The sequence below is a fragment of the Schistocerca piceifrons genome, chromosome 5 (assembly GCF_021461385.2).
Source record: "Schistocerca piceifrons isolate TAMUIC-IGC-003096 chromosome 5, iqSchPice1.1, whole genome shotgun sequence".
NCBI classification, from domain to species: Eukaryota; Metazoa; Arthropoda; class Insecta; order Orthoptera; family Acrididae; genus Schistocerca; species Schistocerca piceifrons.
In genome coordinates this window covers 706,364,284-706,378,717 of record NC_060142.1, presented here as the reverse complement: position 1 = coordinate 706,378,717, position 14,434 = coordinate 706,364,284, and the positions used below count along the sequence as shown (strand labels likewise).

Here is a 14,434-nt window from a genome sequence, read left to right as displayed (position 1 = left end):
TTCACTGTGACCTAAAGAACTGTTTCTTTCCAGAACAAGGGTACATCTGAATCTTCTCTGCAAGCGCAGTCGACTGGTGAGGATAGTAATTCAAGTGATACCGCAATGTCTGACAGAGGAGGACATATGACTGATATTGTTCCCAAGACTGAACCAAGTGAATTTGGTTCAGCCGATGATAATCAACAACTTCATCATCATGGCAATGGCAATGGGATTGGTCTGGACACTCAGAGGACTCCCCCATTTCCAGCTGCACTTCTTGGATTACAAGGTAAATCACTGACTCGCTGCTTCGTTAATATAAAAGAAGTTGTTCTCCAATACTAGAAAGACAACTGGACATTTTGCTGGCTGTCACTAGATAGGACGTGGGGAGTATTGTATATGTTGCTATCAAATTGCAGCAGAACTCGAGAAACTCAATTACTGACACATTCATCTACTGTATGGTGCATACTGATATCTCTCACCTCTGTAGGAGAAAGTAAACTACAAAAGCAGGGTGACTGTGTATTTCATTTAAATCATAAAAAAAATTTTAGGAAATTGTGCATTGGGGGAAAAAGTACCCAGTCATTTTTTAGTCATAAAATGGTCATAAACACATCTCAGGAGCTACTCAAGGTACTGAACTCTGAATTAAAACGTAAAACACTTATATTTAATAATTTTTAACAAAGCTTGTTGAATGGGATGAACGATCTATTGAGCACGGAGTATGCATTGAAAGTAAATCGCAGAAAGACAAAAGTATTGAAGGATGACAGAAATGAAGTTAGTCTCAGACTTGACATCAAAATTCGAGACCACATAATAAACAAATTGAAGGAATTTCGCTGGCTAGGGAGTAAAATAACACACAAAGGACGAGGCAGGAAGTTAATAAGAGGCAGAGCAACACAGGCAGAGAGAGGTATTCTATAGCAAAAGAAGTCTACCAGTTTCAGACAAAGGGTTTATTTCTAATGATAAATTTCTAAGTACATAAATTTGAAGCACAACATTCTGTGCAATTGAATACGGGTGGTGGGAAAACTAGAAAAAGCAAATAAGTGTTCGAGATTTGTTTTTTAAAAAAATGTGCTGAAAATAAAGTAGACCTATAAGAAAGTAGGTTGTCTTCAGAATGATTAAATCAGAATATATCAGAAACACTAATTAGAGGAAAAGTTAAGGTGATACAGCATGTTTTCAAATATGGTTCTAGTGGGAGGTATAGAGGACAAAAGTAACAGCTGAAGACAGAGATTAGAATATATGCAACAAACGACTGATGGGAGGGGGAAGAAGCAAACTTACTGGAAAGTTACAGTTTTCTATTCAGAAGTGCATGTGTTAATTGAAGATGTGCCCATGGCTGTTAGCAGGATGTAACTTGGTTTATCTAATAGACATTTGTAACTTTGTGCCAGTGTAACCATACATCATCGGAGCAGCACAAATAGTAGGTAGATAAGTGTCAAGTCAAAATTTTGAAGGTATGTGTGTGTGTGTGTGTGTGTGTGTGTGTGTGTGTGTGTGTGTGTGTGTGTGTGTGTGTGTGTGTGTGTGAGAGAGAGAGAGAGAGAGAGAGAGAGAGAGAGAGAGGGGGGGGGGGGGGTTGCTGTTATGGTCCCTACCACTTTTGTATTTTCTTTTGACTTTCCCAGCCTGAGTAACCAAGTCATATTGGGCCATTACTGTAGATAATGGAGGGAGGGCTGCGAAATCATTGTTCATTTGTCCATTAATTGCTCTAAGGATCCCCATTCGTTGAGAGGGCACACAGCATAAGAAAGAAGATGGGGCTTTCTTCAAGCTATGCAGTTCCCACAGAGCTGTTGTATCCCTATTCATTGTCTCTTCAAGAGATGTAATTTGAATCCACGTGTGCTCAGTTACAGATTTCCAACAGAACTGTCCTCTCAAGCCCTCATCTTGTTACCAAAGTTGTTAGTATTGTATCTTGTACGTCAATCAATTTCATTATGGATGTTTGTGTTACAAGAACAGTATGAAATACACCAGACTTCTAAATATAGTTTGGAGTGTAGCCACAAAGTGTAAGTTACTCATACATCTTCAGCTAGCTGTTTGCATATCATACTCTTGATTATAGCTTGAAACCTTTGTTCTCACTTCCTTCAAAATCATAATTAATTTCTCCTTCAGAATAATGATGATGCTTCACGTAATGTCTGCTGTTGCAACCATTGAAAAGTATGGTATCTTAATTGTAATGTACATATGGATGGATGATAAGTCTTTTTACTGTTGATTTCATTCCAAAACATGCTAGATCTTCATGCCACAAACTAATGAATATGCTAATTCTTCATTGTATGCTACATTGCCGAACCAGAGTGTATGCGCCCCTGGACAACCAAGAAATCTGGGGAAAATATGGGAATTTTTTCATCCAAGAAATCCTGGGAATGTTTTAGAATTTTGGGAATTTTTCATAGTTCTACTTCTCAGTTACATTTTTGTAATTTAGACTGGCAACAATTGATACTCTAACAAAAAAAAATTACTTTTAGCCTGCTCATATAGGGATCATGAGGACAAGATTAGAATAATATGTAGATGCACAGAGGCATTCAAGCAATCATTCTTCCCGCACTTCATATGTGAATGGAATAGGAAGAACCTCAAATAACTAGTACAGTGGGATGTACCCTCTGCCATGCCATTTACCTCAGGATGTTTTGCAGAGTATAGATGTAGATGCAGAATAATACTGCAGCAAAAACACATAAAACGCAGTACAAACACAAGCGTCTAGTGAAAGCAAATTGTGTCTAAGGCTTTAGGATTAAGCGTGTGCAATACTTAGTAACAACAAACTGTTTTTGATGAGTGTGACATCGCAACTGTTTACATTTCTACCAGGCTGTGGGAAAATATTGTGAATGGTGGTTTGAAAAGTGATGCTTCAAAGTAAATTTCCTTTAGCAAAAGATGAGTTACATTACATGCTAGAATATGCAATGAATTTATTAAATCACTCAGCATTTGACTGAATAAACTTAACACTACGAGCACCACCCAATAAGAAAATTTCGGGCCCAGAAGAGCAGCCATGTTCGCCATTATTGAAAATTTTACTGGCACATTTTTGTTTGCTGTATCTTAAAGGTTAACACACACTAGAAAAGACCAATATGATACTTGAATATGTGCTTTTCATGTAGCTGTGCTGTATGTATGTTAATTTAAACCATTAACTTCTCCTCTTTGTGTGTTCCTGCTACTTAACAGTGATGTTGCTACTGGCTGACAGCATCAGTGTCTTATGCTCTGAATATCTGCTGTCATTGGCTGGTGAGATCATGTGACTTGAGCTATGATTGGCTAACAAAAGCACATTACAATCTCAATTTCTGTGCTTTGGAAGCTACCATGTGGCATTTGGTGGCATTCATATTTACACCGATGAGCTGAAACATTATGACCACTGCCCATCCCGCTGTTGGATGCCGCCTGGTGGCGTTACGGTCACCTGACATGGTCACAAAAGTATGTAACCAGAGCAGATACAGGTGGGAGAAAATATGGGCTACAAATGGGGAAAATCCATTGAGATAACTGAGTTTGACAAAGGGCAGATTATTATTGTTGTTGTTATTACACAGAGCCTGTGAATAGGTATATATAAAATGGTGAAGTTGGTTGATTGCTCACATGCTACTGTCATGAGCACCTACAGAAAGAGGTAGGAGGACCATTAGGTGCTAAATGGTTGGACTTCCACGAGTCTTCACAGAATGTGGGCTTCGGAGGCTTGTCTGCTCTGTAAAGTAGGGTAAATGGTCATCTGTGACAACTCTGCTGAAAGAGCATGATGCTGGTGTGTGGACAAGTGTTCAAATGGCTCTGAGCACTACGGGACTTAACATCTATGGTCATCAGTCCCCTAGAACTCAGAACTAATTAAACCTAACTAACCTAAGGACAGCACACAACACCCAGCCATCACGAGGCAGAGAAAATCCCCGACCCCGCCGGGAATCGAACCCGGGCGTGGGAAGCGAGAACGCTACCGCACGACCACGAGATGCGGGCGACAAGTGTTCCAGAGTACATTGTACATTGTTGATCATAGAGCTCCACAGCAGATCACCTCTGTGTTCACATGTTGACCCAATGACATTGCCGTTTATGACTGCAGTAGGCATGGCACCATTGGGATTCCACCACCGATCAAGGGAAATGTCGGATCTTTCGATGAATGACATTTTGCTACAGTACGTCACTGATCATCTCCACAACTGCAGTCATTGAGGCGAACGGTGGCTCGAAATTAGCAGCACTCCACGGACTCAGGCAAGTTGGAGCAGTATTATGCTATGGGAGATGTTCTTGTGCGCTTGCATGTGACCTGTGGTAGTAATCGAAGATATGTAGACAGCTGCGAACCACCTGCATACCTCCACGCGTGATGTCTCCCCTGACAGCGATGTCATCTTTCAGCAGTATAATAGTCCGTGTCTCGGAGCCAGGTCCATGCTACAGTGATTTGAGAGATGTTTTAGTGAATTCATGTTGATGTCTCGGTGACCATATTTGCCTGATCTGAATCGTATGCAACACAACTGGGTTGCTACCAGGCACCATCACCACATATGTAAATCAACAGTCCGCTGTTTACACAAATTACATGACCTGTGCGTAGACATCAAATATCACATACCTCCACAAAGCTACCAACAAACTGTCGGATCCTTGAGGTGCAGAATCAATGATATGTTTTGTTGCAAAGACAGACAAACAAGGTATTAAGCAGGTAATCGTAATTATTTTGGCTCATTAGTGTAACTTACATGGTGTGAAAATATGCAAGGTATATGTTGCCAGGCATCAAAGATCTCTCCAGAATGCATTGATTTTTTTTGCTGAATTTTACTTTTTACAGTGCTATTAACTTCTGTGCTAGTGTATAAAATCTTTACCATTCAAAGGGTTGATAAGTTTTACAGTTCCGAGGGAAGGTATATTTTCACTCAACACAAAAAAATATTCTTCACCCATGTAGTGTACTTTAACACAGGAAAAAGTATATTTTTAAACAGGAAAATTAAGGAAAAATTCACGATTTTTTTTTTTTCTTGTCCACATACACCCTGTGCATTTAAGCCAGTAATTTTCATTATAGTTGCCCTTAAATTTAAACAGATGGTGCATTAATGCTGATACTGTCTGCTTGTCATGCGTGTACTCATTTTTATTTACAAGCAATACATTTCAAAGCACTTCTAAACCTATGAAGAAAGGCTGTGATATCCATCAGAAGGGTGACAATAGTGACGAAACATTTGAGTGCAGGAAAAATTAGTTTGGGGGTTAAAAAAATTGCAACAAGTCATTGTTTTATAACCTGGATACTCAAATGCTGGATCTGCTGTCAAAAAGTTGGCTTTTTCCCCTTTACAATTTAATGTCCTGTTGATAGTGAGGCAGTTCAAAACATTTATTGGACAAAGGTGGGGAATATATTTGGTTATGTTGTTTTCAAATAAGACCTATCAGCATTTTACATATTGCCCACTGACTTTTGTCTCATTTGTTTAACAAAAGTACTGTCCAAAGTTCAGCCTCCATTGCTGGTGACCGCAGGGGGGGGAGAGGGGGGGGGGTGCTCCTTTGGCAGTGCTAACTGCTTGTGATGATGAAGTGTCAGAAAAATCATTAAACAATCATTGGTTGAAGAAGGATCAGAGACAAAGGCTAACTGGCAGTAAGTCAACAGTTGGCCACGAAAGCATTAACAATGTTCTGTCTCAGTGTTTGATATCTCACAGCCAGCTTTACTTGAGTTTTGATGTTTGTAGTAGAATTTTCCATGCAGCAAGCCTCTTCCCTTTCCTTGTACAGTCTCGAATGGTGCATGGGAAGAAAGGTTGCTAGGAAGCTGCTGTGTATGATCAGATCTCTAATTTTATTTTCATGGTCATCTTGCAAGATAGGTACAGATAAAAGCAGTATGTTTGTTGGCTCTTCCAGAAATACACTCTCTCAGGATTTCAACAGTACAACACACTGTAGTGTACAAGAGCTGTTCAGAAAGTATCCAACCACATATATTTCTTTTTGTTGAAACCAACAATGGTATCGGGACGCGCATGCTCATGTTTGTAGGCATATATAGTGTGCAGGCCTGATCCCCTCCCTTCTTCCCTCCCAACTCCCCATGACTGCGGAAACAACCAGTCATTGGCTAACCATTGACAAGTGAACATGAGTAAGTGGTGGTTGTCAGATTTTGTTGTGGGAAAAATGATAGAAAAATTGGAACAACAATATGGGATCAAACTTTATTTTAAGGTTGCTAATTTTCAAGTTGAAACAACCTACAAGATTCGACAGGTGTTCGGGGACAGATCAATGGGTACCATGCAGATAAAGGAGTGGTATAACTGCTCCGGAGAACTCACAGATAAGATTAAAATTAGTATTGGATACATTCATTCCATTTTAATGGAACATTTGTACCTTGGGAGCATCTTATCAAAATTTGTGTCAAAGTTACTAACAACTGAGCAGAAGCAACTTCACTGAGATAGCGCACAGGACATGTTGGACACTGTGAACAGTAACCTAAACGTTCGTAACAGAGGGATCACTAGTGATGAGTCCTGGTTGACTCCATCACTAGTACGACCCAGAAGGTACTAGTGTCCATAAGGAGTACTACCAAGAGGTTCGACATTGCCCTCATGAAGTTGGCACCTTTACCACGACAATGCACACTCTCGTTCTCAGTTAATTCAGAGTCATTTGGCCAAAGATAATATAACTTTTGTTTGCCCTCCTTCCTATTCCCCTGGCGTAGCACTTAGTGACTTCTGGCTTTTCCCTAAACTGAAAAAGTCTCTGAAAGGGACCAACTGGGAAGACATTGTGCAGAATTTGATGGAGCAGCTGCGCACCATACCAAAAGAGGCTTTTGAATGATACTTCCAGCAATGGCAGCAGTGTTGGTAGAGGTGTGTAGAAGCTGACAAGTGTCAAACAGTTGTATCTGAATAAAGACTGATGTTGTAAATAAAAGTTGGATACTTTTTGAACAGCCCTCGTGTAATGCCTCTTTTGCAATGTGTGCCACAGGAGTTGTGTGTGACTTCTGGCTTTTCCCTAAACTGAAAAAGTCTCTGAAAGGGACCAACTGGGAAGACATTGTGCAGAATTTGATGGAGCAGCTGCGCACCATACCAAAAGAGGCTTTTGAATGATACTTCCAGCAATGGCAGCAGTGTTGGTAGAGGTGTGTAGAAGCTGACAAGTGTCAAACAGTTGTATCTGAATAAAGACTGATGTTGTAAATAAAAGTTGGATACTTTTTGAACAGCCCTCGTGTAATGCCTCTTTTGCAATGTGTGCCACAGGAGTTGTGTGTGCATCTGTGGGATGATTTGACACTTACTAAACAAACTTGTGATGAAACACACTTCTCTTATTTGCATCTTCTTTGTTTTATCCTCCAATCCAAACTGATAAGGATCCCAGACAGATGAGCAATACTCAAGAATTGGACTTAAAAGTGTATTTTAGTCATGTTTTCCCAGGATGAATTAAATTTCTGTAAGTTTTCCAATGTTTCTCACCCTGTCATCAATCTTGCTGTTGTTTATTTTTTTCATTATTTTCCACTTTAAATTGCTGCATACACATATTGCCAAATATTTAATGTATGTGGCTGCTTGCAGTGACTGTTAGCAATCATGTAATAAAACAGTACCAGGTCTTTTGGCTATTTGTGTGCAGTTTGTTATATTTGTTTACTGGTCTCCACCAGTCCCTTCAAGTTTCAATCCTCAGCAGACATTACAATTTTCTGGTGTTAAGACATTTCTGAATGCAACAGCATCATTCGCGACAAGTGTTGTGGCTTTCAACGGTATCCCTAGGGCTTTTGTATATATTGTGATCAGTAATGGTCCATTAATACTCCCTTGCGTATACCTGAAGTTAGTTGTGCATAACCAAATTTTTCTGTGTTAAGAAGTGCTGAAGACCTTGCTGTCGGGCGCCCAAAAACCCCTCTACTACTACTGTGTTAAGAAGTACTTGCTGTGTTTTATTTGTTAGGAACTATTCAATCCAATCACAAATCTAGTCTGATATTCCATATGCTTGTGTTTGATTTATAGGGCAACAGTTTGGAACTGTGTCAAATGCCTTCTGAAAATCAAGGTACACTACATCAATCTGGATGCTGATAGCTTCTGCCTTTTGGGTAACACGGATGAACTGAACATACAGGATTTCATATGATAGTTGTTTTTGGAATCCAGAAACATCGCAAATGTAGGCACTCATGTGCTGCCAAATTTTATTACAGGGTGACATCAGGGGAAAAGGCCTATTGGTGTGTCTGGTGGACTTTCCTTGAAAACAGGAGTGACCTGCAATTCTTTGAAAGTTGTTAGGTATGCTTGTTGTTTCAGTGAGCTATGGTATATTGTTGTTCGAAGAGGAAAAAATTGTTTCATATACTCTGTGTAGAATCACATAGGTGTACTGCACTACAGTTTTCCTCGGTGAAATAATTTTAGAAATAGGAATTAAACAGTTTCACCGTCTCTCTGTTTCAGTGCCTTTGTGGTCTCTGTGACCTACACAGGTGGCTGTGATCCATTGCTGATTTAACATTAAACCAAAATATCTTAGCATTATCCTTTTGAATTCATTGAAAGCCTCTTGTATGATTTTCATTATAGTAATTTCCATGTTGCTCCATTTTCATTTGTCTGAGGCTTTGGCTATTTAAATTTGCAATGAAAAGGTCTGCTTTTGGAACAGCTTCCTTACATGGCTGTCAAACCATGGCAAGTATGTCGCGCCTGTCAGATCTTTGATGTGCGCTTACCTGTATTAAATGTATTATACAATGATCCTGAACTTTTCCATTTATGCTGTAACCATCTTGTAATCCTGGATTCCCCATCTTTACAACATACCTTCATTCAAACTATTTTTCATTCAGAATTCATGATGACCTCACTAGATACTATTTTATTAGTTACAGCGATAAACACAACCTTATAAGTGATGATGATCAGTATATCTGCGTGATACACACTTCAATAGGAATTTAGATTTTCATTAGTATTAACATTTCATGTCAGCCAGCTTTCTGTTCTTAGCACTTCATTTGCATTATTACATTCACAGGTGAAACTAGTTATTAGACCTTTCCCTGAATGCTCTCACAGTAACTATAGGGTGTCCACAATTGAAGTTTCAGCTTCTCAAAATGCTGTAGAAAGAGAACCACTTCTCAGGATGATGTCTAATTTGTCTAGTATATTATTGATGCAGGGAGAAATTTCATTGAATAATAAAAAAAATTTTTTTGCCTGTAGATGGTGCTGTAAATGTTTAAACATAAATGGGTTCAGCTACAAATGACAGATGAATCGTAATAAGATGGCTGTGGTTTAGTTCACATTACATCTGTACTGATCAGTATGCATGATTGCAAAAGTTCAGCAGTCAACAGTTGTGGTGCTGTTAGTTAGATAAGCCCCCGGTGTAAAACCTGTCCCATGCGCCCTCCCACCACCACCTACTCCAGTCCTGTAACCCGGAAGGTGTACACGATCAAAGGTAGAGCCACGTGTGAAAGCACCCACCTGATTTACCAACTGACCTGCCTACACTGTGATGCATTCTATGTGGGAATGACCAGCAACAAACTGTCCATTCACATGAATGGACACAGGCAGACAGTGTTTGTTGGTAATGAGGATCACCCTGTGGCTAAACATGCCTTGGTGCACGGCCAGCACATCTTGGCACAGTGTTACACCGTCCGGGTTATCTGGATACTTCCCACTAACACCAACCTATCCAAACTCCGGAGATGGGAACTTGCTCTTCAATATATCCTCTCTTCCCGTTACCCACCAGGCCTCAATCTCCGATAATTTCAAGTTGCCGCCACTCATACCTCACCTGTCATTCAACAACATTTTTGCCTCTGCACTTCCGCCTCGACTGACATCTCTGCCCAAACTCTTTGTCTTTGAATATGTCTGCTTGTGTCTGTATATGTGTGGATGGATGTGTGTGTGTGTGTGTGTGTGTGTGTGTGTGTGTGTGTGTGTGTGTGTGTGTGCGCGCGTGCGCGCGCGAGTGTATACCCGTCATTTTTTCCCCCTAAGGTAAGTCTTTCCGCTCCCGGGATTGGAATGACTCCTTACCCTCTCCCTTAAAATCCACATCCTTTAGTCTTTCTCTCTCCTTTCCTCTTTCCTGACGAAGCAACCGTTGGTGGCTAAAGCTAGAATTTTGTGTGTATGTTTGTGTTTGTTTGTGTGTCTATCGACCTGCCAGCGCTTTCGTTTGGTAAGTCACATCATCTTTGTTTTTAGATATATGTATATACTTACATTGATGTTGTAGACCTAAAACTGTATTATCACTATTCCTTGTCTGATTCCCTGTAAATTCTCCCACTCCATGTAAGAGTAAAACTTCCTCTGTCTCAGTGAGTATAGTATCCTCGATTCATGGGTTGTCACTGACTATCTGTTCTCTCCCCTGCTGCATTACATATCCCACTATTATTATTATTATTATTATTATTATTATTATTATGCCATTGGTGGGGCGGCTTGCGTGCCTCAGTGATACAGATAGCCGTACTGTAGGTGCAACCATAATGGAGGGGTATCTGTTGAGAGGCCAGACAAATGCGTGGTTCCTGAAGAGGGGCAGCAGCCTTTTCAGTAGTTGCAGCGGCAACAGTCTGGATGATTGACTGACCTGGCCTTGTAACATTAACCAAAACAGCCTTGCTGTGCTGGTACTGCGAACAGCTGAAAGTAAGGGGAAATTACAGCCGTAATTTTTCCCGAGGGCATGCAGCTTTACTGTATGGTCTAATTACATCAGGTGATGCTAAGGGAATTAGATTAGGAAATGAGACAGTTGAAGTAGTAGATGAGTTCTGCTATTTGGGGAGCAAAATAACTGATGATTGTCGAAGTAGAGAGGATATAAAATGTAGACTAGCAATGGCAAGGAAAACGTTTCTGAAGAAGGGAAATTTGTTAACATCGAGTATAGATTTAAGTGTTGGGAAGTCTCTTCTGAAAGTATTTGTATGGGTGTAGCCAAGTATAGTGGTGAAGCTTGGACGATAAATAGTTTAGACAAGAAGAGAATAGAAGCTTTTGAAATGTGGTGCTACAGAAGAATGCTGAAGATTAGATGGGTAGATCACGTAACTAATGAGGTGGTACTGAATAGAATGGGGGAGAAGAGGAATTTGTGGCACAACTTGACTAGAAGAAGGGATCGGTTAGTAGGACATGTTCTGCAGCATCAAGGAATCACCAATTTAGTGATGGAGGGAAGCGTGGAGAGTAAAAATCATAGAGGGAGACAAAGAGATGATACACTAAGCAGATTCAGAAGGATGTAGGCTGCAGTACGTACTGGGAGATGAAGCAGCTTGCACAGGATGGAGTAGCATAGAGAGCTGCATCAGATCAGTATCTGGACTGAAGACGACAATAACAACAACAACAACAACAACAACAACAGCATTATTATTACATCCTTGTAAATGGAGTAGTGTGCATTTCAATGTATTGTTGGTTCTATGCAGCTTATGAAATTCATTGGCCGCCTAGATTTTGAAAAAGATAGTCTCATCTTAAATTCAATATATATGTGTATTTAGACATTGCATTTAATGAGTAATTTGTTGACTTGTGTATCTACTTTTGCACTTTAATAGTGAGGGAGACAGTCGGTAATTAACAGATGCTGCATTACAATTAGGTTACCATTGTGACATTAGAGCACTGTTTATTACCCATAGAAACTGAGACTATTTACATAACTGATGCAGCAGTGCTAGTGGAAAATAGTCCTATGAACAGCTAACTAAACAAGCTTGGAAAATATTTTAGGTAATTAATCAGTATGTAAATTAACTAATGCAAATTTTTTGTTACCCTATAAACACGATTCACACATTTGGTGGAATCAGTTAAAACAGCTTTTGACTTTCTCCATCATTAAGAAACACTGAAAATCATGTCTGTTTCTGGTGATTTCTTGTTTGTGCTAATGTAATCTCTATTGTGTTAGGCATTCCTGGACTGCTTCCTGGACCTTCTGGTCTCCACAGTAATAATCAGGATGGAAATTTTGGTAAGTGCTAATTTGTTCCCCAGTTATTGTTGGTCTTGCAAGGGAGTAGAATTGATAGTGCATGTGTGGAAAATGTTACTTTCGTTATTCTTTCAAAATGTTTTAAAACTGTGTAATACACTTTGATTAATTTTGTAACTGTAACGAAGCATTGAGGGGATACCGATTTTGGAATAAGTTGTCTACATAAACTGATTTAAGGATGCTCACAATTATCGTACAGTACATAAAGTATATCTGCTCAGTTCTAAGTAGTTATTCAAAACTTCTGTTACAGATATGCAGTAGTATAATTTTGGACTTTATACATTTTCCCCCATCAGTTCTGTAAGATGTTTTTGCACAATAAATGTTGTCATTGCCCTATAAAACTGACGGCATACAAGCACACTGGTATTTCCTCTGCCCCCTTAAACAGACTAAAACATTCCATTAATTTCCAATTAATGAGGAAAACTTGTAGTTGTTGACTTTTTCTCAAAAAGTTTACTCAAAACACAGATAAAAAATGTCAACAGTTAATGTTTTATATGTTAATGCAATTAAAGGAAACTAAATATTGTCATTAAAACTGCTGAAGACACCAGGTGTGTGCCAAGACCTAAACATTTCAATACATCTAAAACTCAATTCGGCAGATAATTTAAGGAAATGAATGAGATATTTTATTGAACTTAATGAAATAATTACTAGCATAACACATCAATAAACTACCATATATATCAGCAATATCAGTAAGTTTTGAAATTATGTGCTGTTAACGCAGCAGGATTGGTACACCATATAGAACAGCATTTGTTGGTTTTGCTTCTAATAAGATTTGCAGAAGTAGTCTCAGTACACTATAAATTGTCATTTAAAAAAAGAGCAAATAACATTAGTGTGAACATAGAGGCTTCAGTAAAATAGTGGAAGTATGTGACAGGTAACAACAAACAGATACAAAAGCAAAAACAGAGCAGGTTAATGATAAATACTTTCTTACTGGACTTTAAATTGAAATGTGTGGAATGCAGGACGGTTGTCTCAAAGTAAAATGGGGAAGAAGACTAATGATAAAAGAGTGAATTTAGAAATGCAAATGTACAGCTTGAGTAACAATAAATTGAGAAACAAACTCCTAATGCAGTACTTACATGTAGAGTTTATTTCTTTGTGTCTTCTTTCATTTTATATTAAGTGTTTAATACTTTCCTAAACAAACAAAGGAAGATTTGAGCACATGCACAGTTTGTTGTAACACAAACAAACAAACAAAGGTTTAACTTTTACAACTGTTAGGAGCCAGTGACTCCTCCTCCTTGCAGACAAGTTGAAGGGAAGGAAGAGGGGTGAAAGAAAGGGACTGGAGAGGTTTAGGGAAAGTGGTACACTTTCACCCAGAACCCCAGGTCAGGGGAGACTTACTAGATGGGATGGGATGAGATGGAAAAAGAAAAACCTCTCCAGAATTCATATGACATTTGTGGTGAAACAGGCACCAAGATCAAGACTGTCATGTTGTAGAGCATGCTCTGCAACAAGATATTGTGTGTTCCTGCTATACACCATCTACTTGTGCCCAACTGGTGTACGTTGTTTCACAGATGGCTCTCCCCTTGATAGTATATGTTTTGCCAAGTGCAGGGCTGTTATAAGCCATGGTAGCCATGGTAGGAGGGTGCGTTGGGCAAGTCTTGCAGTGGGGACAGTCACAGGGGTAGAAGCCATAGAGTAGGGAGATAAATGCAGAAGGAGCATAGTGTCTGACAAGGATATTGGTGTTCGACATGAAAGTTGTGATCTCGGTGCCTGTTTCACCACTTGCGCCATCTGGATTTTTCACCCAGAAGCCAGTTCCTCAGAACTCTGGAGGTGGGAACTAGTGCCACAACATGTTCTTGGTTTTCGCCACCCACCTGGCCTTATTTAATGTTAATTTCTTCCGCCTCAGCAGTTCTACACAGTAACTACTCCTTTATTCACTCTCTTTTTCGCTGTCCCCCTCCCACCTCTGTTACATGCAATGCATGTAGCTCATCACTCTTTTTTAATTCATGGGCGATGTTTTATCAGTAATTTGTGTCTTGCATGTTACCGTGTAGTCCTCCTGTAAGCTCTCAGGTTTTTTGAATCTCGTCTGGTGCAGTCTCCAGGAATCAGTCTTTCCTTGTCATCCCGCCCAGTAAGTCTCCCCTGAACTGAGGTTCTTGGTGGCTTTTCCAAACTATACTCCTCTTCCTTCCCCTTCAACCCTTGTGCTGGAAGGAGGCACTGGCTCTGAAAGATTGCATACGTAAAGCCT

At 39.7% G+C, this 14,434-nt stretch overlaps 1 protein-coding gene across 6 annotated transcripts in view; it reads left to right on the top strand.

Annotated features, from left to right (window-relative positions):
• Nucleotides 1-14,434, top strand: part of LOC124798552 (protein abrupt) — a 93,163-nt gene that overhangs the window by 35,205 nt on the left and 43,524 nt on the right. For all 6 annotated transcript variants that reach the window (XM_047262007.1, XM_047262004.1, XM_047262006.1 and 3 more), the window contains 2 exons: nucleotides 34-274; nucleotides 12,088-12,150. In XM_047262007.1, coding sequence (XP_047117963.1) covers nucleotides 34-274; nucleotides 12,088-12,150 — 304 coding nt within the window. The remainder of the gene's footprint in view (nucleotides 1-33; nucleotides 275-12,087; nucleotides 12,151-14,434) is intronic.